Consider the following 26,670-nt stretch of genomic DNA (forward strand, 5'->3'; position numbering starts at 1 on the left):
AGTTTCAAATGTACTTTGTAAACAATAAAAAGCCCCTAAAGGATTTTAAGAACTCGCACTATTAGATTCAAATCTAAAAAGGTCATTCTGACCTAAGTTGGAAGGATAGATTGATGAATAGAACAGCTCTAAGCAAAGTAATGATAGGAATGTTTTGGTTATAGATGGCGGCGATGGTAGCACAATATTGTGAACATAATTAAGAGCACCGATATGATTCCCAAATTTCTAACTTGGGCTCCTGGGTACTGAATAATACCACCATCATATGCCTAATAATATTTACCATTTATTGAAAGATCTCTCTATGGGCACCTTACCAATATGTTCTCATTTATTTATTTACTTAATTTTTTATGAGAGATTAAGAGGCAAAATAGAACTCTCTGGTTCCAAAGACTGGGCTCACAAAGCTACATGGCCATTAGCGAGGATAGATTTGATGGATAATAATAATTTCCTTTTGAACAAACCTAACTTAAGGTGTCAGGTAACAGTAGGTTAGAAGTGAATAGAAGGTGAAAAAAAGACTCTTCTTTTTAGAAGTTTGGCTATAAAGGGATGGAATCGAGCAGTGGTAATTAGTGAGGATCACAGGCAAATGTTTATCTGTTTTTAAGATGGGAAAGATATGTGCATGTTTAAACAAGGAAAGGACCAGTAGAGGAGGAAAGATTGAGGATGAAGAAGAGAAAAAGAGATAACTAGTCAGGATGAGATAAGGGGAGACTGTATCTAGAATACAGCTGGAACATATTAGCTAGAACAGGAAGATCACCCTTTTCTAAAGTGACAGGAACACAAGATGGGAAAAGAAGTAGGATAGATTCATAAGTAGGAAAGCTAGATTTTGAGAAGATAATGCCTCTGCTTTCATGATTTTCTTCTTTGTGAAATAGGAAAGTTCACCTAAAAGTGGAGTGATAAGAAATTAGCTCAATTTATTGGAGTACTCAAATACTATTCGAAGTGAAGAAAACAGCTGGTTACGTTGATCTAGGGTTGTATTTGGAGTCATAATACAGTAGAAATACAAGTAATGAGATAAATGAGGGTATAAAACAAAAAGCAGATGAATTAACAGACAATTAAGTCCAGAACAGATGAGTTAGAAAACAAAAGGGCTGGAAACTGGAAGAAAAGAAGAGGTCACATTGACTTTGATAGAGAGGTAAAGGAGTGAGGGAACTAGAATGTGAAATTGTGATTAAAAAAAAAAAGTAGAGGGAAGCAGACTTGGCCCAGTGGATAGGGCGTCTGTCTACCACATGGGAGGTCCTTGACCCGTGTGGAGTTGGCCCATGAGCAGTGTTGATGCGCACAGGGAGTGCCATGCCACACAGGGGTGTCCCTGTGCAGGGGAGCCCCACGTGCAAGGAGTGCGCCCCATAAGAAGAGCCGCCCAGCGCTAAAGAAAGCGCAGCCTGCCCAAGAATGGCGCAGCACACACGGAGAGCTGATGCAGCATGATGACGCAACAAAAAGAAACATGGATTCCCGTGCTGCTGACAACAGAAGCAGACAAAAAGAAGAACACGCAGCAAATGGACACAGAGAACAGACAACTGGGGCGGGGGGTGGGAGGGGGGAAGGGGAGAGAAATAAATATGTAAATAAATATTTAAAAAAATTAAAAAAGTAGACTATCCTTTTCCTATATTATAATTTATCATTTCTAAGCATTATATTACTATAAAGTGAAGTTTGACAGAAAATTTGTAGGCATTATTTAAGATTAATCATGTAGAAAATATTAAAACTGCCACTTACCACACATTGCAACAGACTTTGCTTCTTCAATAGATTGATGTTTATCAGTTAAATGGGCTTTGGTTATTTTATGTTCATTTACCTCTTGTTCTAATCGTTGTTGTAATGATTTAAGCTTGTAATTTAAATCTATCTCCAAATTATTCTTTTCCTGTAAAGTGGAAATGAGAGCATGTACTACAGTACAAAAGGCACAATATTAAATTTTACATTTTTTAATAGCTCAGAAGAGACAATATATGACCTGAATTACACTGGTCTTAAATGTGATACTACACTTAAATGTTTTTATTCAGGATATGATTTTGTACTTGTCATACTTTCCTGTAGATTTTGCCTTAATCATAACGTCTTACTTTTAAAAGCAGAATAAACACATATAATTAAAAGCAAATTACAACCTTTTCTTTACCCTCCTACCATTACCATTTGAGTCATTAACCATGGTTGATGGCTGTGTAAGTTGGGGTGGTGATTGTGCTCAGGAAGGTTCCCCACTAGGAACAGAAATGAATAGGGCAATACTTTGGGCTTTTGTTATTTGATATCACTTAAAAAACATAAATTAGCTCTATCTATATTTCTGTCTATGCTTACATTTACCTTCCTTTGACAAAAGAACAAGAAGCACCCCATGGCAAGTCACCAAATACTGAGGTGGGAAGAGAGAACAAGGCAAAATGAATTCCATTTCAGTTAGGGTTTGTCTACTCTTTCTTTTATCCTATCTCCACTTTTATACCAAACTCAGCCATCAAAAACTATTCTGATTGTCACAAAACATGTCCAAATGACAAGCTAAGTGGTGGCTTTTCTGGTAATTTACCTAAGGTTCTACTGAACCTCCAACATGTCAGGGAAGCAATGAAGCAATAAAGCTAGACCTGCATATTTTTCTATTTAGTCTTTTTCTTAGCAAGGCAGGGAACAGAGAATAACCAATGAGATTTTTTACAGTTAAGGAAATCCTAAACGCAAAGACCAATCACTATATGCCTTTGTCTATCTTGCTAAGTCTTATCAATGGAACACAATGAAACAAACATAACATGGTACTGATTCTTTGTTCTCCTTCTTTATAAGGCTAAAGTTCAGCTTCTTCATCTTAAACATATACAAAGGAAATGGGAAAAAGAATACTGTATGAGAAGTTTTTTCCAAACCAAAGCAACTTACTGATGATCAACTGACATCAAATATCTCATACTTTCAAGAATCAAAACAAATAAACAAACAAGACTTGAAATAAGACACATATACACCCACACACACCAGTCAATCAATCAAACATAAATACTTTTAGAAATGTAAATACGTATATTAGGAATGAATGTTATTTTATAAAACCAACTTAAAGTTCTTGACAACTAGTAGCTACTACCTCCTTAATCGGTACATGTTAAAATATTTACCTTTTCTGAATGATTAAGCATGTCTTGAGCCTCTTTTCTTTCTTCTTCTACTTTTTCAAGATTATGTTTGAGATGCTTCACCTCCTCTTGTAAAGACGTAATTCGAGCTATCAAGCGAGAAAAAAGTTAAAGTCATATATTAATTGAAAGACTTTTTGTTCAATGTGACCATTAGGTTTTAAAAAAATAATTGCACTAAATTTCCTGATCAGAATTTATTATATGTTTTCTTGGTGATATACAAAATAAACACAATATACAGTAATAAAATTGTTAATGCTAATTAGAGATCATCCAGTCAAGATTCCCTATTTTACAAATGGTCAAGGAGACTGAGCCTGGCCTTGGGCTAGAATTCAGGCCTGAGTCCTTACAGATGGCTCTTTTCTACCATATTTAGGGTCAAGGCCGTTTTGGTTAATTAAGAAAAGTATTTATTAAGTGTCTTGTGTGTGCCAGACACTCAGCAAAGTGCCAAATAAAATTATTCATAAACTTAAATGGAGTCAAACTAAGTTTTTATGGAAAACTAAGTTTTAAGGAATTTGAGTACTCTAACAAAGCTTAGTTTTAACCAACTTGAAACTCATGCCATGCAATAATAGCAACTCAAATATTTAGCAACTATCTCCTCATTAAGACATATTTTAGCTACTTAGGTCAGAGAATTTTTTCTTTTTTTGAGTCATAGGATCTTAAGGCATAAGCATTTAATGAACACATTTAACACAGATAGACTCTAACTTAAATGAATATAATTATACTGTCTAGTTCTAAAGTAAGAATCTATTTTCATATTTTATGATGCAAAATGGATTTGAATTTGACAAGCAAATGGATAGACCACCCTGAAGGACCAGGAAAAAATTTGTACGACACAAAGTACAGTTTAACTTACTGTACTTGCCCAAGTTTCAATGACCCCTCCAAGTCCCCCCCCCCCCCCCATATTTTAATGTTTCTGAAGTAGTTATTTAATGAACAAATGAATATTAAACCTTTGGCACCTGATAGTGCTTGTCTACTATACGAGGTCTAGAATCCACAGAGCAATGAAATAGTAATTTTATCTATATATACATACATGTGATAATGATATTATGTTCATGTAGGAGAATGTGTTATGCCATATCAGACAGTTTCTTTCAATTGTTTAACATAAATACCGAGTGTGTGTATGTATTTATATGGAGAGAGATAAGCCAAAAGTTGTAAGATGTTTAAATGTTTTAAAGTGCTACATTAAAAATGTTTCTTACAGTATTTATAATACATAATAGATTTTTTTAAAAACCTGCAGAAAGACAGTAAATTCAGATTAAACTCTGAAATTTTAATCTAGAAGAAGGTTATTATAAACCAATTCCTAAGAAGATAAGGCAATAAAGATACATATATTGGATCCATTACATATTCCTAATAGTCCTATGAACAACATGTTAAGTTAGGAACGCTTTACTTTCTTCATTTATTCTATCTTAAAAAGCATGCTAGGAAGAAACTACAACTTGTCTGGGCAATACACGAAAACAAAGAAGCTTCAAATACAAAAGATATGAAAATATAGTGGAAAATATATATAGTAGAAGGAAAGGAATCAAAATATCAGGTATCATAACCTAAGTGAATCAAACACTAAAGTTTCTAGAAAAAAAAACAAGGTATAATATCTTTATGATCTAATCAAATAAATCCTCAACAATCCACACTAAACAAAGCACTAACTGCAAAAGAAAAGTTAACTGGGCTACATTAAAATTAAAAAAAAAAAAAAAAAAAAGAAATTACACTTTTTAAAAGATACCATTAAAGAGTAAAAAAGCAAGCCACAAAGTTCAAGAAGACAATTTTAATAGAGATATTTTTAAAAAGGTCTTATATTTCAGATTAGTATAAAGAACCAATCAGGAAAAAAGGCAGACTACCCAATAATATACCTAGAATCTATGACCCTGCCACTTGTAGGTGAATACCCACTAGGAAGCATATGTATGATTACCAAAAACTCTGTATAAGGAAGTTCATATCACTATAATTTATAATAGACCCAAATTGGAAATAACCAAAATATATATTCACTATAGAAGTACTGGAAAATAAATTGTAATGGTCATATAATGGAATACTAGACAGTAAGATGAAAGAACAAACTACTGGCATATAAAACAACATGGATGAAACTCACAAACATAATGTTAAGTGAAATAAGACAGACACAAAGTACTATTCACTGCATGATTCCATTTGCAAAAAGCTCAAAAACAAGCAAACCTGTTTTATGGTGTTATCAGTCAAAACAATGAGTACTTGGAAAGAGACAGGTTAATGAATGAGAGGAAGCACAGGGATACTTCTGGATTGCTAATAATGTTCAATTTCATGATCTAGATTTTTGCTACATGGGTGTGTTCATGTTGTGAAAATTCTCCCAGGTGTACATTTTTTTATTTCAATATTTGTATAAGTGCTAAATTTCAAAGAAAAAAAAATCTAATTTTCAAATACCTAAATATGTTAAAATCCCGAAATAAAAGAGGAAAGTTCTCAGAATGAATAATTTGAGGTCTAGCAAAAATATATAAAAATTAAAAATAAATGAATGGGCAAAGTTTAAGAGGAAAATGCAAATTAAGAAAAATACCTCAAAATCAGATACATTAAATATAATGTAAAATAATACAAATTCTAATCTACCAAGAAGATACAGAAGTCATAAATCTTTATATACCAAACACCATTATATTAAAAACATACAAAGCAGGGCATTTATGAAAAGCCCACTGCTAATATCATACTCAATGGTAAAAGACAGAAAGCTTTCCCCTAAGATCAGGAACAAGGCAAGAATACCTGGTTTTACCCACTGCTATCCAACATTCTACTGGAAGTTATAGCCAGAGCAATTATTAAGAAAAAGAAATTAAAAGCATTCAAATTGAAAAGGAAGAAGTATAATTATTATTTGTAGATGATATGCAAATACACAGAAAAGTGGCAGGGTATACCATATCAACACCAAAAATTAATTGTTTCTATACACAAGCAACGAACAATCCAAAGAGGAAACAAAATAACTCCATTTACAATAGCATCTAAAAAAACAAAATTTCTAGGAATAAATTTAACTAAGGATATGAAATTCCTGTACAATGAAAACTATAAAACACTACCAACTTATTATTATTCCAGTAATAGAATAATTTGTAACACTGATATAAAGACAGTGATCACGAGAGGTTCTGAGGGGAGGGAAGGAAGAATAGGCGTAACATGGGGCAAAATGGACATCGGAATTTTTCTGCATGATATTGCAATAACGGATACAAACCATTACACATTTTGTCAAAACGTATGAAATTGTGCAGTGCAAAGTGTAAACCATAATGTAAACTACTGACCTTTGCTAGTACCAATGCTTCAATGGTGTTCATCAATTCTAACAAATGTACCACACTAATGAAAGATATTGCTATGGAGGAAAGTGTGAGAGGGGGAGGGGGAGGAGGAGGGGTAAATGGGAATCCCCTATATTTCTGATGTAAAATTTATGTAATCTAAAACTTCTTTAAAAATAAAGAAAAAAAAGAAATAAAACCTTAAAAAAAAAAACAAAAAAAACCCAACTACCCAACTGATCTACAGATTCAAGACAATCCTTACTGAAATTCCAGTAGTCTGTTTTGCAGAAATGGAAGAGTCAATCCTCAAATTCATAAGGAATTGCAAGGGGCCATGAATAGCCAAAGCAACATTGAAAAGAAAATGTCAGAAAACTCACCTTCCAGATTTCAAAACCTACTACAAAGCTACTGTGATCAAAACAATGTAGTACAAGTATTAAGACAGCATACAAACCAATGGAATAGAATTAAGAGCCCAGAAATGAACCCATACATTTTATGGCCAATTGATTTTTGACAAGGGTGCCAAGACTGTGCAATGGGGAAAGAATAGTGTCGTCAACAAACGGTGCTGGGAAAACTGGATATCCACATGCAAAAGGATTAAGTTGGACCCCATGAATCTGAACTTAATACTCATGTCTAACATATGCAAAATTAACTCAAAATGGACTAATGACCTAAAAATAAGAGCTAAAACACTATAACATTAAAAGAAAACATAGAGAAATTTTCATGACCTTGGAGATTTGGCAATAGATTCTTTGATATAACACCAAAAACGTAGGCAACAAAAGAAAAAATAGCTAAATTGGACTTCATCAAAATTAAATTTTTATGCATTAATGGGATAGTACCAAGAAAGTGAAAACAACCTCTACAACAGGAGAAAATAGTTGCAAATCATTTATTTGATTAGGATCTAGTATTCAGAATATATAAAGAACTCTTAGAATTCACCAAGAAACAACCCATTTATTAAAATGGGCAGATGACTTGAATAGACATTTCTCCAAAGAAGATATACAAATGGACAGCAAGCACATAAAAAGATGCTCAACACCATTACTTTTTATATAATAAACTTTATTTTTAAAGAAGTTGTAGATTACAGAAAAGTTACATCAAAAGTATAAGAGATTCCCATGTACCCCACTGCTTTCCCCTCCCACATCTTCTCCTATCAATAACATCTTATAATAGTGTGGTACACTTGTTACAACTGAAGAATAAATATTGGAGCATTGCTACTAACTAAGGTCTATAGTTTACATTGTGGTATATTATGCAGAACAATTCCAGTGCCCTAAAAATGCCCCATGTTCCACCTATTATTCCCTCCTCCCCTCAGAACCTCTGATAACCACCATCTTTATATCAATGTTACATGTTCTTCTGTTACTATAATAATAAGAAATTTACTTTGTCCATGGTTGTATAACCCCTTTATGTTTGTTCATTCCAAAACCTTGAGGATTTTGGGATGAACATCATAACTTATTAGGGAAATGCAAATCAAAGCCACAATGAGATTCCACTTCACACCTACTAGTACAGCTACAGTTTAAAAAAAAAGGGGAGGGGGAAGGGATATCAAGTGTTGGCAAGAATCTGTAGAAACTGGAATGCTCATATATTGCTAGTGGGAATGTAAAATGGTGCAGTCCTTGTGCAGAGCTATTGGGCTGCTCCTCAATTAGTTAACAATAGAATTACCATATGCCCAGCAATTTCACTCCTAGGTATATACTCCAAATATACGAAAACAGGTACTCAAATGTTATGCACACGTTAATAGCAGCATTTATTTTTGCAGTAATGAAACTGTTCTAAAATTTTTTTGGTGCTGGATGTACCACACTGTGATTATACTAAAAGCCACTGATTATACACTTTGGAAAGATGGTATGGTATGTGAATATAACTCAATAAAACTACTTTAAAATAAATATATAAACAAGAAAAGGCAGAAATAGCAGTTATGTATAGCAGGGGAAGCATAGAGAGATTTAGAGGAGATTAATTTTTTGTCTGTTTTTTGTTCATTATTATTGAAATAATGAAAATGCTCTAATAATGACTGAAGTGATCAAGACACAATTATGTGATTATGCCAAATACCACTGATTGTACACTTTGAATGGATTATATGCTTTACTAATATGTATCAATAAAACTGATTTGTTAAAAAAAAAAAGCCTTACAAAAATAATAGCATTATTCACAAAGCCAAAAGGTAAACACTACACAAATGTCCAAAAACAAATGAATGGATAAACAAAATGTGGTATATATGTGCAATGGAATATTAGCCATAAAAAGAAATTAAGCATGGATCTATGTTACAATGTTGATGAACCTTGAGAACATTATACTACGTGAAGACACCAAATACAAAAAGGTCATGATTCTATTTATATGAAATATCCAGACTAAGAAAATCTGTAGAGACAGAAAGGAGACTGATGGTTCCCAGGGTCAGGGGAGAGGGGGCTAGGGATTAACTGCTTAATGGGTACTGGATTTTATTTTGGATGATGAAAATATTTTGGAACTAGGGAGAGGATTTGGTTGCACCACACTGAGCATGTACTAAATGCCATAGTAATTAAGGAAGAAAAAGAAATAAAAGGCATACAAATTGGAAAGGAAGAAGTAAAACTTTCCCTATTTGCATTGCAGATGACATGATCCTATATAAGAAAATCCTGAAAAATTCACAATAAATGAATTACCTACTACTAATAAATGAATTCAACAAAGTGGCAGGGTACAGGATCAATGCTCAAAAATCAATAGTGCTTCTTTCTATAAGCAATGAACAATCAAAAGAAGAAACCAAGAAAAAAATTCCATTTACAATTGCAAGTAAAAGAATCAAGTATCTAGGAACAAATCTAACCAAAGGTATCTACAAAACACTGCTAAAAGAAAAAAAACAAAAACAAAAACAAAACCCGAAGTAAATGGAAGGACATTCTGTGTTCATGGATTGGAAGACTAATATTGTTAGTATGTCAATCCTACTCAAAGCAATTTACAGATTCAATGCAATGCAATCAAAATTCCAAACACCTTTGCAGAAATGGAGAAGGCAATCCTTAAATTTATATGGAAGGGAAAGGGAACCCAAATGACCAAAGCCATCTTGAAAAAGAAGAATGAAGTTGGAGGACTCACACTTCCATATCTTAAATCTTTTTGCAAAGCTACAGTAATAAGAATTGCATGGCACTGGCATACGACAGACATATAGACCAATGGAATAGAATTGGGGGCTCAGAATTCAACCCTCACATTTATGGCCAACTGAATTTTGACAAGGTGGCAAAGATCACTCAATTGGGAAAAAAGAGTCTCTTCAACAAACGGTGCTGGGAAAACTGGATCTCCATTTGCAAAAGAAAGAAGGATGATCCAAACCTCACTCCCTACATAAAGATCAACCCAAAAAGGATCAAAGGCCTAAATATAAGAGCCAAGTCCATTAAACTTCTAGAAGAAAACAAAGTGAAGCATCTTTGTGTTAGGCAATAGTTTCATACACTTTATACCAAAGTAAAAACAATAAAAGAAAAAAAGATGAATGGGACCTCATCAAAATAAAAAAAAATATTTGAACCTCAAAAGATTTTACCGTAAAAGTAAAAAGACAACCTAGACAATGGAAGAAAGTATTTGGAAACCATATATCCAATAATGATTTAATAACCAGAATATATTATATAAAGAAATCCTTCAACTTAACCCAATTTAAAAATGGGCAAAAGACTTGAATAGACATCTCTCAAAAGAAGATATACAAATGGCCAAAAAGCACATGAAAACATGTTCAAGGCAATTAGCCATTAGTGAAATGCAAATCAAAACCACAGGGAGATAAAAAAACATTCAAAGAGTAGAAATCATGTAACTTTTAAAAATCACAGTACAATAAATTAGAAAACAAAAATGAAAAACACCAATAATGTAAAATTAATCAGGAAATTAAACATTACTAATAACTTGTGGAAAAAAGGAAAGAATAGGAATTATTTATTTTTCTCTCAAGGAAAACAACAATGAAAATATTTCTTACTTCTGTCAATTTAAAGTGCTAGAAGAGGGCTGGAGAAGGCATGCTAAATGCTGTGGAATTTTTCTTTTTGGAGTAATGAAATAGTTCTAAAAATTTTTGTGGTGATGAATGTTGTGATTCATATTGATTCATATTGATGATCACATATTGTGATTATATTAAAAGCCAGTGATTACACACTTCGGATAGATCATATCGTTTGTGAATGTATCTCAATAAAACTGCTGAATAAAAAAATAAATAACTATGTAAGAATAGCCAGAAATAGCAGCTATGTACAATAGGGGAAACAGAAAGAGATCGGGAGATGACTTTTCTTGCTTACTTGTTTGTCTGGTTTTGTTTGTTATTATATTACTGAAATAATGAAAATGCTCTAATAACGACTGAAGTGATGAATGCACAACTATGTAATTATACCAAGTACCAATGATTGTACACTTTGGATGAACTGTATGCTTTATTAATATGTACCAATAAAATAGTTAAAAAAAAAAAGTGCTACAAAAGTTTACTAACTCAGTAGCAAAGTCCCACATGACGCAGATTATGTATGGTCCCTGACTACTACAGCCACAAAAAAGAACTAGGAGTCCTTGAAAAAAATGGGTGATTCTAGGTCTGGGACAGAAAAATCATCATGTAAATCTATACATACCCAAAAGCAAGGAAGGTATCTAAGCCTACTAGGATAGTCTCAAAACTTGAAGAGATTACCATTGGCCTCCTATGCACAGCAATAAGAGGACTGTAACAGGCTACAAATATTTAATATATTAAAATTCACCTTTCATAAATACAACAAAAAAACTTTACTGTTCACTTTTGGAGAATACTGGGGTGATGACTCATTGCTCTGAAGTTTATATAGCTAATTAGTTGATCTCTAATTAGTTGATTCTCTACAGAATTATTCTAGCTAATAAGTGAAGGAATGATAAAAAAAAGACTGTAACCATTGTCAATCCTTAAATAATTGACCTAGATAATAATCATCAATGGCTGCTAATATCACAAAAAGAGATAGCTAGATTTCATGTGCCTACAGATGCCTATACAATGCTACTGATGAAGTATTCTTGCCAAAAATCCTACCTGAAATGGATCAAGCCTCTAGACCTAACTACCTGTTTAAAGTACTCTAGGGGGAGCGGATGTAGCTCAAGTGGTTGAGTGCCTAGTTCCCATGTATGAGGTCCTGGGTTCAATCCCTGGCACCTCCTAAAAACAAACAAATGAAAAAGATCAACTCTCACTGGGGAGCAGATGTAGCTCAGTGGTTGAGCACCTGCTTCCCATGAATGAGATCCTGGGTTCAATCCCTGGTACCCCCTTAAAAAAAAAAGAATAATAATAATACTCTAGGGGACTGAGCAACATATTAAACGATCCATTAAAGAAATGGAAAAAGCAAAATTCAGAATGAAAGATACTCAATAGGACAAAAAAATCTAGTTTTGTCACCCACAAACAAAAACAAACTGCAATTAACAACAAGAACAAAAAAAAAGGGAGGAGGAACCTATATATGAAAAGAAACTTAAGTGATGTGTTAATGAAATGCAAGGCATGGACTCTGGGCCCTAAATCAAATAAAACAAATGCAATTAAAAAAACCTTCTGGGAAAACGGACTTTGGTCCAGTGGGTTAGGGCGTCCGTCTACCATATGGGAGGTCCGCGGTTCAAACCCCAGGCCTCCTTGACCCGTGTGGAGCTGGCCATGCGTAGTGCTGATGCGCGCAAGGAGTGCCGTGCCACGCAAGGGTGTCCCCCGCGTGGGGGAGCCCCACGCGCAAGGAGTGCGCCCGTGAGGAAAGCCACCCAGCGTGAAAAGAAAGAGCAGCCTGCCAAGGAATGGCGCCGCCCACACTTCCCGTGCCGCTGACGGCAACAGAAGCGGACAAAGCAACAAGACGCAGCAAATAGACACCAAGAACAGACAACCAGGGGAGGGGGGGGAATTAAATAAATAAATAAATCTTTAAAAAAAAAAAACAAAACCTTCTGGCGACAGACTTAGCCCAGTGGTTAGGGCGACCGTCTACCACAAGAGGGGTCCGCGGTTCAAACCCCGGGCCTCCTTGACCCGTGTGGAGCTGGCCCACGCACAGTGCTGATGCATGCAAGGAGTGCCGAGCCATGCAGGGGTGTCCCCGCGTAGGGAGTCCCACGCACAAGGAGTGCTCCCTGTAAGGAGAGCCGTCTAGCGCGAAAGAAAATACAGCCTGCCCAGGAATGGTGCCACACACACGGAGAGCTGACACAAGATGACGCAACAAAAAGAAACACAGATTCCTGTGCCGCTGACAACAACAGAAGCGGACAAAGAAGACGACGCAGTAAATAGGCACAGAGAACAGACAACTGGGGTGGGAAGGGGAAAGGGGAGAGAAATAAATAAATAAATAAATCTTTAAAAAAAAAAACCTTCTGGGACAATTGGAGAAATTTGAGATATTTTACAATATTAAATAATTTTTTTCAAGTGTGATATTGTGGGTATTTAATGATATTGTGGGTTTTTTAAAAAAGATTCTTTTAAGAAATACTGAAATATTTACAAATTAAATGATGGGATATCTGAGACTTGCTACAAAACAGTTCAGTGTCAGTGGATTAGGGAGGAGAAGTGAAACAAAACTGACAATGAGATGAAGATTATTCTAACTGGATTATGGGTACACAGGGGGTCACTCTACTATTCTATTTTGGTATATGCTTGAAATTTTCCAAATAAAAAGTTAAAGAAAGAAGAAACTAACCAAATAATAGTTTAAAAAAATGAGGACTGTTTTTAAAATTAAAATTTTTTTTTGCATTTTAATCTGATAAATCATAGATAAATTTACTAGATAAAGAGCTTACCATTTCAGTTAAAAATTTCATTCCTCCATGACAATTTGATCTTTGCTTATTCATTTTGGTTAAGCCTCTTTGGCCTGAACTTTTGGTAGCTTTCTCTGAAATGGAGTCCTTAATCATAAAATAATCCAGGCTGAAACACCCTGGAAGCTAGATTGTTTTTCATATTTTTAAAGGGTTGTAAAAAAATAACAGAAAAGATTATGTAATACAGATTGTATGTGCTCCACAAATCTTAGAATATTTACTATTCAATTACATTTGTGAAGTCATTTCCCATACATACTAAGAAGCTTATGCTCATTAGTAAACATGGAGTAAATTAAATTAGAGATTAACTAGGGGAAAACAATCTTGACTCTGCCAGAAGCCCAGCATCCCAAACGATAAGAAATTTACATTCAAAGGGCCAAAAAAGATTACTGTAAAAATTTTGAGTTTTTTAACAACAAAATGCACCCTTTATATGTATGCTGAGGCTCACATACTTTTTTTGTGCACTTTGTAATGCATGTGAGATTTGCTTTGCATTTCTAAGTTCAAAATTAAACTTTAAAGGAAGCACTGAAAAAAGATAAAATCAACAATAAATCATGTTATGAATTTTCTATTTTTTCATCAATATCTAAAAAGTAGCTTCCAGTTAAAAACCACTATTTAGGTGAACATATGGATGGTGGACCTTCCTTTGAAGCCAGTACTTCAAAGTTCATGCACACAGTCTTAGAGACAGAATTAGGAGGATTTATAGGGGTAACCTTTTCTATTCTAATCCTCCACTTAAAAATTTTTAATGATACAGAAAGGAGATGAAGTAATTATGAGCTTCTTAGCTGAACAGAAACAAAATAAGAAGTGGGAAGAGCAAGAAAATAAGGGGCTATAGAAAGTCCTTAAGACTATAAGCCAATGATGTAGAACTTACTGAAATGCTTATCGTGGTACTCTAACTTGCTTCCATTACAATGTAATCAAAATAATAAATTATATTGAGAAGACTATAAATTTAGGTTTAGTATCCTAAACTAAGAGATATTGGAAATGTCTGTCAGTAAGTCCAAGGTGAGGTTGGAAAGTAGCACCTGTATCAGAGGGACACCAGCACCATTCATTTACCTCTCAAGGGCGATGTAAAAATGAATGCATATGTAAAACTCATTGTTTTTTAATATTAGGCACTTCTGATCATCACTACATTCCTACCCCTACCCTCACCCCCTACTGAGAGTACAACTTAACACTACAATGTCATGAAGATACGTGTTAAAGAGGACTAGAAGGTATTTGGACCCTCAAAGCTTCAGGGTGACTCTTTTAAACCCAGACTCAAAGCCATATGACATTAAGGGGGCACTTATTTGAAAAAGGCTGTCTGTAGCTCAGATAGTACAAAATACCACAAAAAAGAAATGTCAAAAAAACCCAATCCTGGGGGAGCAGATGTAGCTTAGTGGTTGAGTACATGCTTCCCATACATGAGGTCCTCGGTTCAACCCCTGTACCTCCTTAAAACAAACAAACAAAAAAACACATTAAAAGACCCAATATTTACATTAAGGATTACATTAATACATTAAGTGACAAGGGCTCTGGAAAATCATGCTATTGAGTTTTCTACACTGTGATTGGAAAAAGCAGAATATATATATGCAGCAAAAAATATATATATATTTTCACTTATATATATAGGTATCTTAAAAAGTTCTTGCAGCATATAACATCCCAAGTCATTTCCTTATATGCAAAACAGATTTTTTAAAAAGCAAGATGACATTGGCAATATTCCTAAATATTTTCTACAGATCCTAATAGTGTTTTTTCCTATATTGTGATTCAGATTTTTATTTCTGCCCCTGTAGCATTTTTCTGTACAGTCTGTATGATAAATCATTTGTTTGGTCTTTTTCTTGTCATAGGAAAAGTAATCTTGGATTCTGTGTATTTTAAGTCTTTAAAAAAAATGGTAAACTAAGGAAGTCAAGTATGAGACTTTCCTAATACATATAACAAGGCTACTTTACTGGTTATATTAGGGTCTATTTTAAGCTCAGTCCCTGAGAAATAGGATTGCACAATACACAGTTAAGAACCAATGGGGAAGCCTAATTTCTGTTTCCATAGTCACAGAACTTGACCTTAACCTCTTTCCATGTAATTATAGCTAATTATCAAGTCCCATGAGACCCCAAACTATGTTCCCATTCTGTGACTAAGGTTAAAATGCTCCCCCTCCATTTTTTCCTGAGATCTGGCAGCTTCTATGCCTATCTGCATGAAAGCATGGAGATAGGTAGCATGGATGTTACTGTTAATAGGAATAGAAAAGGATAGAAAAATAGGTGAAGCAAAGTGGGAAGAGCCAGGCATCTTTTGAAAATAAATAGGATTTTCTCACCATTTTGAAATGGTTCCTTTATTCACTGTTTCAGTTATACTCAATCTTCCACCTTATAGATTTATAAAGACTGCTGACATATTCAGCCCTAACCTTCCCAAGTATCTACTTCAACAATTGAGTTTCTACCAACACTGCATGAAGAATTTCCAAGATTTAATACTGATAAGCCTCCATGACTGTATTTGTCCCACTCTGAGAAGACTTTCATGAATTAGGCAAGTTTTAATATTATATTTTCAATTAATTTGGCTGTAAAGTAGGAAAATATCCACATTATCTATCACAAAAGGATACAAGTGAGAATGAAGAAATTACAGTGTAATACAAATATAAACATCCTGACAGAATGCCAATCACTTCTGATCATTTTCTTGCACAAGAACAATATGATCAAAATTATATTACCTTGAAGGTCTCCAATCATCTCAGAATCATGACCTCTATCTCTTCGTTCAGCTTCTAATACAGCTTGCAGTTGGTAATAATCCTTGTCTGTTTGTGACTTGGAATTCTCTAAAATTCTATTTCTCTCCTGCAATTCTCTGTTCAGAGACTCCAGCTGATTAACTGACTTGCTCATCTCTGTGTGACTCTTCCTTAATCTTACAGCTGTGTCTGATTCTGTCCTAAGTAAGTCGTTGGCTTCTTCCAGCTATTGAGATAAGAGAGTGAGAAAATAGGTTTTGACTCAAAATGCGATCAAATTTATTTACTTAATTATAATAAAAACTAAAGAGGGAAGCAGATTTGGCTCAACTGATAGAGCATCCACCCACCACATGGGAGGTCCAGGGTTCAAACCCAGGGCCTCCTAACCCATGTGGTGAGCTGGCCCATGTACAGTGCTGATGCGTACAATGAGTGCCATGCCATGTAGGGGTATCCCCCGTGTAGGGTAGCCCCACGTGCAAGGAGTGCGCCCCACAAGGAGAGCCGCCCGGCATGAAAAAAGCGCTGTCTGCCCAGGAGTGGCGCTGCACACACGAAGAGCTTAGGCAGCAAGATGATGCAACAAAGAGACACAGGTTCCTGGTGCTGCTGCCAAGAATGAAAGCAGACACAGAAGAACACAAAGCGAATGGACACAGAGAACAGACAACTTGGGGGGGGGAGGAGAGAAATAAATAAAAAATAAATCTTAAAAACAACAACAACAAAAACACTAAAGAATCCTCATTTTAAAAATTTACCTGCTTTTGTAATTGTGCCAGCTTCTCATTAGCAAGCTGTGAATTCTGACTTACTTTCTTTAAGTCTTCCAACTGATCCTTTAATGTAGAAACTAGAAAATAAAAAGCAAAAGATGTAGAAATTACAAAGTTTTCATAAGGGAAACATAAGTTCTTTAAAAAATGATAGGTTCTTAGTCTACTACATTATGTTCACTTCCAAACCTTATCGTGGAAGTAAAATTCATCAAAAAGTAAAAAATAAATCCATTTCTACTGTTACAATATTCCACATTCCTTTACTCTCCTAATAAGGTCACTCTATCAGTAAAATGTTATAGAACTAGTTTTAATACTCATTTTTGAATAGTACAATTCTTTTAATAGTTCAGTATTTTAAAAATGGTACAAAATTCAAAGGTCACCAAATGGTATAGAGGGCAGAATGCATCTATCTCCCATCCATCTTCCAGTCCCTCTGAGTCTCCCTGAACTGGCTCTCCTTGAACTGGCTCTCCTTTGCAGCAAGAACTATTACTAATTTCTTATGTATGCTTCTTATAAGATAGTTTATGTACCTACATCCTAATGTAAAAAAACACATATTATGTATGTGTGTATGTATATGTATTCATATACATACAAGTGTGTGTATACATACACATATATATTTAAGCATATATATATATTTGTTTTAAACACAAATGATCTGTACTTTGTTTTTGTCACTTAAAAATATATCTGAGATTCTTTTCCAAGAGTATGTAAAATATTTTATATTATAAGCTGCAGAGTATTCTACCATATAGATGTACCAAAATTTATATCATTTATTACATTTGGTTGTTTATCAATTTTGCCATTTAAACAATGCTACAATGAATAGCCTTGTATATATACATCATTTTACACATATACAAGTATATATATAAAATAAATTTCTAGAAGGAAATCACTGGATAAAAAGGTATACAAAGCTATTTTTAAAGTATTTGTAACAATGCAGGGAGCAGAGGTAGCTCAAGTAGTCTAGCACCTGCTTCCTATGTATGAGGTCCCAGGTTCGATCCCTGGTACCTCCTAAAAAACAAGCAAACAAACAAATGAAAAAAACCCAATTTTCATAGGGGAGCAGACGCAGCTTAGTGATTGAGTACCTGCTTCCCATGTACAAGGTCCTGGATTCAATCCCCAGTACCTCATTAAAAATGGCATTAAAATACATGAAATTCTAGCTTAGTGGTTCTCAAATGTGGCTGCTTGTTAGAATACCCTAGAAAGTCTGAAAAAATGATGCCCAGGTCACATGTCTAAACCAATTAAATTAGAATCTCTGGGATTTCGGCATCAATATTCTTGAAAGCTTCCCAAAAGATTTCAAGATACAACAAAACCGAGACTCAACACTCTAGCTACTGAAACGGTACTAGCTACTGACTTTAATATATTATAAATTTATCTAGGTTCTATATATTTAGCTGATGAGATGTATTAAGATTGAGGTCTCATAAATATATGACAAGTACTGAATTTAAGACAATCTCATGACAAAGAATCAAGGACAGTATTTGAAATTCCATCGTTTATGAACAGAATAACAATTTACTTTCATTTTCTACATTCCTCCTCTTCTCATTTTCCTGTTCCGCTTTTCTTTGGTACTCATTTATTCTGTGCTGTAGCAACATTTTCTCCTTCTCAATTTGAGACACGGTAGATTCCAGACTTCTTCTTTGATTTCCCTGAAATTATGATGACAATAGTTAACACTGCAATTAATACTCCTTTTCATTTATTTGAGAGAATACTTTCTCCTAAAGGGGGAGTAAAAGAAAAGACAAGGATTTAAGATGGACTTTCCCCCCAAAATTAGATAGTAAATAAGAACACTCATACTTAGGGAAATATAAAATGGTGGAGCTGCTGTGGAAGACAGTTTGATCTTCCTCAGAAAATTAAATATAGTATTACCATATGACACAGCAATCCCACTTATAGGTATATACCAAAAAGAATTGAAAGCACTGGCTCAAACAATTTGCACACTAATGTTCACAGCAACATTATTCACAATTGCCAAAGGATGGAAGCAACCCAAGTATCTACCTACTGATCAATGAGCCAAGTACCTGCATGGTGAGCTAAGCGCCTGCATGAGTGCCCATGTGGCAAGCTGACTGCCCATTTGAATGCCCATGTCGTAAGCCAGTGCCCACGTGGTGAGTCAGTACCCGCGTAGTGAGTCAAGTACCCACACAGCAAGCCAAGTGCCTGCACGGTGAACCAGTGCCTGCTCGAGTTACATAGCAAGAAGATGATGCAAGAGGAGAGAGAGGAAGGGGAGAGTCAAGGTGAAGTGCAGCAGGGAACAGGAACTGAGGTGGCACAATTGATGGGGAACTTCTCTCCACATCAGAGGTCCCCCAGGATCGAATCCCAGTGAATCACAGAGGAAAAAGACGAGAAGACAAAAAAACAAATAGGTACAGACGATCACACAGCAAAGGGACACAGGCAGCAAAAACAGCAGGGTGGGGGAGGGGAAGAAAAAATAAATTAAAAAAGCTAAAAAAAAAAAGTCATGTTTAAGAAAAGAAATTGTTTTTAAAATGTGGCATATAAATACAATGGAATATTATTCAGCCATAAAAAGGAAAAACGACAACATGAATGAACCCTGAAGATAATCATGTTGAGGGAAATAAGCCAGACACAAATGGACAATATTTTATGACCTCACTGATCAATAATTAAAATAAGCAAATTCATAGAGTCAGACTATAGAATGCAGGTCACCAGGGGATGAGGTGGGGTAAGGGAATGAGAAGTTAATGCGTAAATTGTATAGAGTTTCTATTTGGGTTGACTGTAAAGTTATTGTAATGAATGGTGGTGATGGTAGTACAACATTGGGTACATAATTAATAACATGGAATTATATATGTAAATATGGTTAAATGGGGCAATTTTAGACTGTATATATGCAATTACAATAACAAAATTTTTAAATAACTATTGTAAACAATGGATTACAGCTAATAATACAATTATTAAAATGTTCTTTCACGAATTGTAACAAATTCATGGAAGGTATTAATAATATGGCGGTATATGGCATCTGTATTTTATGCTTGATTTCTCTATAAACCTACAGCTTCTTTAATTTAAAAAATTAAAAACCAATAATAGTAGCTCCCAACAATGACAACCTTTTAACAGAAATTAGCAATGAGAAACCCCTTATTTGAACTAGGTATATAAAATGTTCAGAGATTTCCGAATCCATATATATTTTTTTAAAATCCTATGGTTCTGGGAAACGGATGTGGCTCAAGCAGTTGGGCTCCCATTTACTACATAGGAGGTCCAGGGTTGATGCCCACAGTCTCCTGGTAAAGGCAAGCTGGCCCACATGATGAGCTGGCCCACGCAGAGTGCCAGCCCATGCAGAAATGCCGCCTTCTGTGGGAGTGACCCCCGTGTGGGAATAACCCTCACACAGGAGTGCCGCCCTGCGCAGGAGTGCAGGCTGATGCAGACAGCTGGTACAGCAAGATGACACAAGGGACACAGAAGAGAGACAATAAGAGATGTAGTAGAAAAGAGAGCTGAGGTGGTGCAAGAGAATGATTGCCTCTCTCCCATAGCTGCCTAATGAGAAAACAAGCAGACACAGAAGAACACAACAGGGGGGTGTGAGGAGAGAAATAAATAAATCTTAAAAAAAAAATCCTATGATTCTTACTCATTAAAGTGGACCTTTGCAGATGAAAAGCCACTGTATTAATGTAAAACTTTGACTTTGCACAATATTATGTACATTTTAGTTGATTTACAATTCTAAACAAAACATAAAATAGTGAAGGGGTCAGAAAATAATATTTGATAATTAAGTGATGCAAAACTCAAATGGTACCCAATGATACATAATGAACAGTGATTATACCAGTCTCTCTGTGTCTCCCTTAATCATCTCCCTATTTTAACAACTTCCTTCTAAAAGTCTATGAATCTACCTGTTAATATACCTTAAAAAGTCATAAAGGAGACCTGTAATTTAAAAATGAAACTACTGGGGAGGAAGGGCTAAATAAATAAAATTAAACTTTCACAGCTAGAAAATGTTCTTGTTTCTGAACTACCCCTAACAGCATATCCTGCTTTTGATCATTTTTATTTTTAAGATACCACACCAGGAAAACCTACAATTTAGTATGCATGTTTTCTGGGCTTTCCCATTTTTAAGCAAAAACCATCAATTAAGAATTGTGTCAGAGAGATATAATAAAATTTCACATAAGATTGATCATCCAAAGTCTTTCCAATTCTTTTTTTTATTCTAATTTTTATTTAAATTTTAAAACTGGTATTTTGAAAAAATTACACATTCACAAGAGGTTGCTTTGTCTAATCCATCCAAATGTACACTCAGTGGCTCTCAGTTTCATCACAGAGTTGTGCTGTCATCAGCTCAGTTCATTTCAGAACCTTTTCATTACACTCAAAGGAAAAATTCCATAACCCCTTATACCCTTCCACCATGGATCCATAAAATTGATACAGTGCCTTCGTTGCCACTGCTGTAAAAGTATTACAATATTACTGTTAACTATAGTCTATGTTACATTATTTCTACTTTTCCCATGTATCTTCATATCTTGTAATAGAATATTCTTGTATTTGTACTATCAACCGCAATCATCACCACCATAGAAATCACAATATTAGAGTACCTAGATTATCCTCTAGCTTTCTTTCAACTGACATTAATCTCTCTAGACTATCCCATTTAGCCAAAAACATATTTATAAAACAGCCATGTTGATTGTACTCACTATACTGTGCTACCATCAACTCTAACAATTTCCTCACATTTACAATTTCCCTATTAAACATTTTACATACATTCAGCATCAGCTCCCCTTCTCAACCCACATTCTATCTCCTGTAATCCATATTATATAGACTAACTCCATGAATTTACTAATTGTATTTAGTTCATATTAGTGAGACCATACAATATTTGTCCGTTTGTGTCTGGTTTATTTCACTCAATATAATGTCCTCCAGGTTTATCCATGTTGTCATATGCATCACAAATTCATTTCTTACAGCTGAACAGTATTCTATTGCATATATACACAACATTTTGTTTATTTATTGATTGGTTGATGGACACGGGTTGTTTCCATCTTTTAGCAATTGTGAATAAAGCCACTATGAACATCAATATGCAAATATCTATTCATGTCCTTGCTTTCAGATCTTCTGAATATATTTCTAGGAGTGGGATTGCCAGATCATATGGCAGTTCTATATTTGGCTTCCTGAGGAACTGCAAAACTGTCCTCCACAGAAACTGTACCATATTACATTCCTACCAATAGTGAAGGAGTGCTCCCATTACTCCTCATCTTCTCCAGCACTGGTAGTTTTTCACCTTATCCATTCTGTAATATGTGAAATGATATCTCATTGTAGTTTTTATCTCATTTCTCAAATACCTAGTGATGCTGAGCAACTTTACATGCGCTTTTTGGCCATTTGTATTTCTTCTTTTACCCATATTTTAATTGGATTACTTATCTCTTTATAATTGAATTGTATGATCTCTTTGTATAATATGGAGCTCAAACCTTTATCGGATATGTGGTTTTCTGAAAATTTTCTCCTGTTGAGTAGGCTGCATTTCACCTTAACAAAGTCATTTGAAGTGCAAAAGTGTTTAATTCTGAGGAGGTTCCATTTATTATTTATTTTCTTTTGCCATCCATGCTTTGGGTATAAGATTTAAGAAACCACCATCTACCATAAGAGCTTCAAGATGTTTTCCTACATTTTGTCCTAGAAGTTTCATGGTTTTAGCTTTTATATTTAGCTCCTTGATCCATTTTGAGTTAATTTTTTATATAAGGTATGAGATAGGGGTCTTAGGGGTTGTCCTTCTTTCTTTTAGCTATGGATGTCAAATTCTCCCAGCATCATTTGTTGAATAGATTGTTCTGGCGCAGCTGGGTGAGTTTGATAGCCTCGTCAAAAATAACTTGACTATAGATGTGAGGGTCTATTTCTGAATTCTTTTTTTTCCTCCTTCTCCCCCTCCCCCTGCCCTGCTGTTTTTCCTGTGTCCATTCACTGTGTGATCTTTTGTATCAATTTCTCTCTTTTTGTCTTCTCTTCTTGTCTTTCTCCTCTAGGACTCACCGGGATTCAAACCTGGGGGACCTCTGATGTAGAGAGAGGTTCCCTGTCAATTGCACCACCTCAGTTTCTGGTCTCTGCTGCGCTTCACTTTGACTCTCCCCTTCCTCTCTCTTCTGTTGTGTCATCTTCTTGCTGCATGACTCACTTGAGCAGGCACTGGTTCACCATGTGGGCATTTGGCTCACTGCATGGGCACTGGCTCACCACACAGGCACTCACATGGGCATTTACATGGGCACTCGGCTTGCCACACAGGAACTGGCTCACCAGGTAGGTAAGCTTTCTCTTGTTCTTTTTCACCAGGAGGCCAAGGGATCAAACCCAGGTCCTTCCATATGGTAGGTGGAGGCCTTATCACTTAAGCCACATCCGCTTCTCTATTTCTGAATTCTTGATTTGGTCAATATGTCTATCTTTATGCCAATAATATGCTGTTTTTACCACTGTTGATAAGTAATATGCTTTAAAGTCAGGAAGTGAGATTCCTCCAAGTTTCTTCTTTTTAAAAACATTTTTGGCTAGGGGCCCCTTAACCTTCCAAATAAATTTAATAATTGGCTTTTCCATTTCTGTCATTTTCCATTTCTGTTAGAATTTTTATTGGGATTATGTTGAATCTGTAAATCATTTTAGGTATAGCTGACATCTTAACAATAATTAGTCTTCCAATCTATGAATGCAGAATGTCCTTCCGTTTATTTAGGTCTTCTTTGGTTTCTCTTAGCAAATGTTTTATAGTTTTCTAAATACAGATCCTTTATATCCTTAAGTTTATTCCTAAATATTTGATGCTTTTAGCTGCAATTGTAAATGGACTTTTCCCCCTTGATTTCCTCCTCAGACTGCTTTACTAGTGTATAGAAATGCTACTGATTTTTGCATATTAATCTTGTAGCCCACCACTTTGCTGGACTTGCTAATGAGTTCTAGTTACTTTCTTGTGGATTTTTCAGTATTTTCTAGGTATAGGATCATCTCAGCTGTGAATAATGAAAGTTTTACTTTTTCCTTTCGGATTCGAATGCCTTTTATTTCTTTTGCTTGCCTGACTGCTCTAGCTAGAACTTCTATCACAATATTGAATAACAGTGGTGACAGTGGGCATCCTTGTCTTGTTTCTGATCTCAGCAGGAAAGCTTTACATCTAACAGTACAATGTTAACTATGAGTTTTTCATATATGTCCTTTATCACATTGAGAAAGTTTCCTTCTATTCCTATCTTTCAGAATGTTTTTATGAAGGATGCTGTATTTTGTCAAATGCTTTTTCTGTTACAATCAAGATGATCATGTGATTTTTTCTTTTTCAATTTATTAAGGTAGTATATTACACTAAATGATTTATTGTATTGAACCACACTTGTATACCTGGGATAAAAACCCACTTGATTGTGGTATATAATTTCTTAAATGTGCTTTTGGATTTAGCTAAAAAGTAATTTTTTTAAAAAAGATTTTTGCATCTATATTCATCAGAGAAATTGGTCTGTAATTTTTTTTGGTGGTATCTTTGGCCTTAGCATTAGGGTAATGCTGGCTTCATAGAATGAGTTTGGAACTGTCCCTTCCTGTTCAATTTTTCGGAAGAGTTTGAGCAAGTTTGATATTAGATTTTCTTTGAAGGTAGAATTCACCTGTGAAGCCATCTGGTCCTAGGCTTTTCATTCTTGGGAGATTTTTGACTGTTTCAACCTCATTACTTGTGATTGGTTTGTTGAGATCTTCTATTTCTTCTAGGGTCAGTGTAAGTTGTTTCTGTGTTTCTAGGAGTTTGTCCATTTTATTTACATTGTCTAGTTTGTTGGCCTACAGTGTTCCTAGTACCCTCTTATGATCTCTTTTATTTCTGCAGGGTCAGTGGTAATGTCCCCCTCTCATTTTTTTTTTCTATTTATTTGCATCTTCTGTCTTTTATTCTTTGTCAGTCTAGCTAAGGGTTTGTTGATTTTGTATATCTTCTCAAAGAACCAATTTCTGGCGTTGTTGATTCTCTCTCTCATTCTCAATTTCATTTACTACTGCTCTAATATTTGTTATTCCTTTCCTTCTAGTTCCTTTTGGATTAGGTTACTCTTCTTTTTCTAGTTCCTCCAGGTATGCAGTTAGGTCTTTGATTTTAGCTCTTCTTTCTTAATGTAAGCATTGAGGGCTATAAATTTCCCTTTCAGCACTTCCTTTGCTATATTTCACAGGTTTTGATATGTTGTGCTCTCATTTTCATTTGTCTCATGATAGTGATTTCTCTCACTACTTCTTCTTTGATCCACTGATACTTAAGAGCATTGTTTAATCTCCATGTATTTGTGAATTTTCCCTTTTCCCATCTGTTATTGATTTCCAGCTTCATTACATTATGATCAGAGGAAGTGCTTTTTATAAGTTTACATTTTTTTAAATTTATTGAGACCTGTCTTGTGACCCAACATACGGGTTCTCCTGGAGAAATATCCATAAGCACTTGAAAAGAACGTATACCCTGCTGTTTTGGGGTGTAATAATCCTCCAATTCACTAATTCTGTCTTCCACTAATTCAAATCATCTGTTACATGCCTCTAACGTATTTGTAATCTCATCCATTGCATCTTTCTTTCCAAAGAGCTCTGTTAATTTTCTTTGCAGGCTTTCAAATTGTTCTTCATGCTCACCCAGTGTCTTCTTAATATCCTTTATCTCTTCAGCAATATTTTACTTCAACTCCTTGAATTGATTTAGGAGATCTGAGTGAACATCACTGATTAGTTGTCTTAAATCCTATTTCTGATCAGGATTTTTTATTTGATCCCTTGGCTGGGAATTATCTTCCTGTTTCTTAGTGTGTCCTGTAATATTTTGCTAATATCTAAGTATTTGATTATATTGGTGAAGTTACTCTGACAATCAATTTCTCTCTCTTTTCAGTAATTTTTTTTCACAGCTCTTATCTGATTTTTTAAAGATTTATTTATTTATTTATTATTTATTTCTCTCCCCTTCCCCTGGTCCCCATTGCCTGCTCTCTATGTCCATTCGCTATGTGTTCTTCTGTGTCTGCTTGCATTCTTGTCAGCAGCACTGGGAATCTGTGTCTCTTTTTGTTGCATCATCTTGCTGCATCAGCTCTCTGTGTGTGCAGCGCCACTCCTGGGCAGGCTACGCTTTTATTGCGCGGTGCAGCTCTCCTTATGGGGCACACTCCTTGTATGTGGGGCTCCCCGACATGGGAGTCACCCCTGAGAGGCACAGTACTCCTTGCATGCATCAGCACTGCATGTGGGCCAGCTCAACACATGGGTCAGGAGGCCCGGGGTTTGAACCTTGGACCTCCCATGTGTTAGGCGGATGCTCTATCCATGGAGCCAAATCTGCTTCCCTTCTTCTAAGTTTTTAAGCTTAA

At 35.1% G+C, this 26,670-nt stretch overlaps 1 protein-coding gene across 2 annotated transcripts in view; it reads right to left on the bottom strand.

Annotated features, from left to right (window-relative positions):
• The window catches only part of ROCK1 (Rho associated coiled-coil containing protein kinase 1), a 185,687-nt gene that overhangs the window by 49,763 nt on the left and 109,254 nt on the right, over window positions 1–26,670 (bottom strand). For both annotated transcript variants that reach the window (XM_012521871.4, XM_058277515.2), the window contains exons 14-18: window positions 18,699–18,834; window positions 17,114–17,205; window positions 16,329–16,575; window positions 3,183–3,289; window positions 1,771–1,921 (exon numbers count right to left, since the gene is read on the bottom strand). In XM_012521871.4, coding sequence (XP_012377325.2) covers window positions 1,771–1,921; window positions 3,183–3,289; window positions 16,329–16,575; window positions 17,114–17,205; window positions 18,699–18,834 — 733 coding nt within the window. The remainder of the gene's footprint in view (window positions 1–1,770; window positions 1,922–3,182; window positions 3,290–16,328; window positions 16,576–17,113; window positions 17,206–18,698; window positions 18,835–26,670) is intronic.

Source organism: Dasypus novemcinctus, chromosome 16, assembly GCF_030445035.2.
Source record: "Dasypus novemcinctus isolate mDasNov1 chromosome 16, mDasNov1.1.hap2, whole genome shotgun sequence".
Taxonomy (NCBI): Eukaryota; Metazoa; Chordata; class Mammalia; order Cingulata; family Dasypodidae; genus Dasypus; species Dasypus novemcinctus.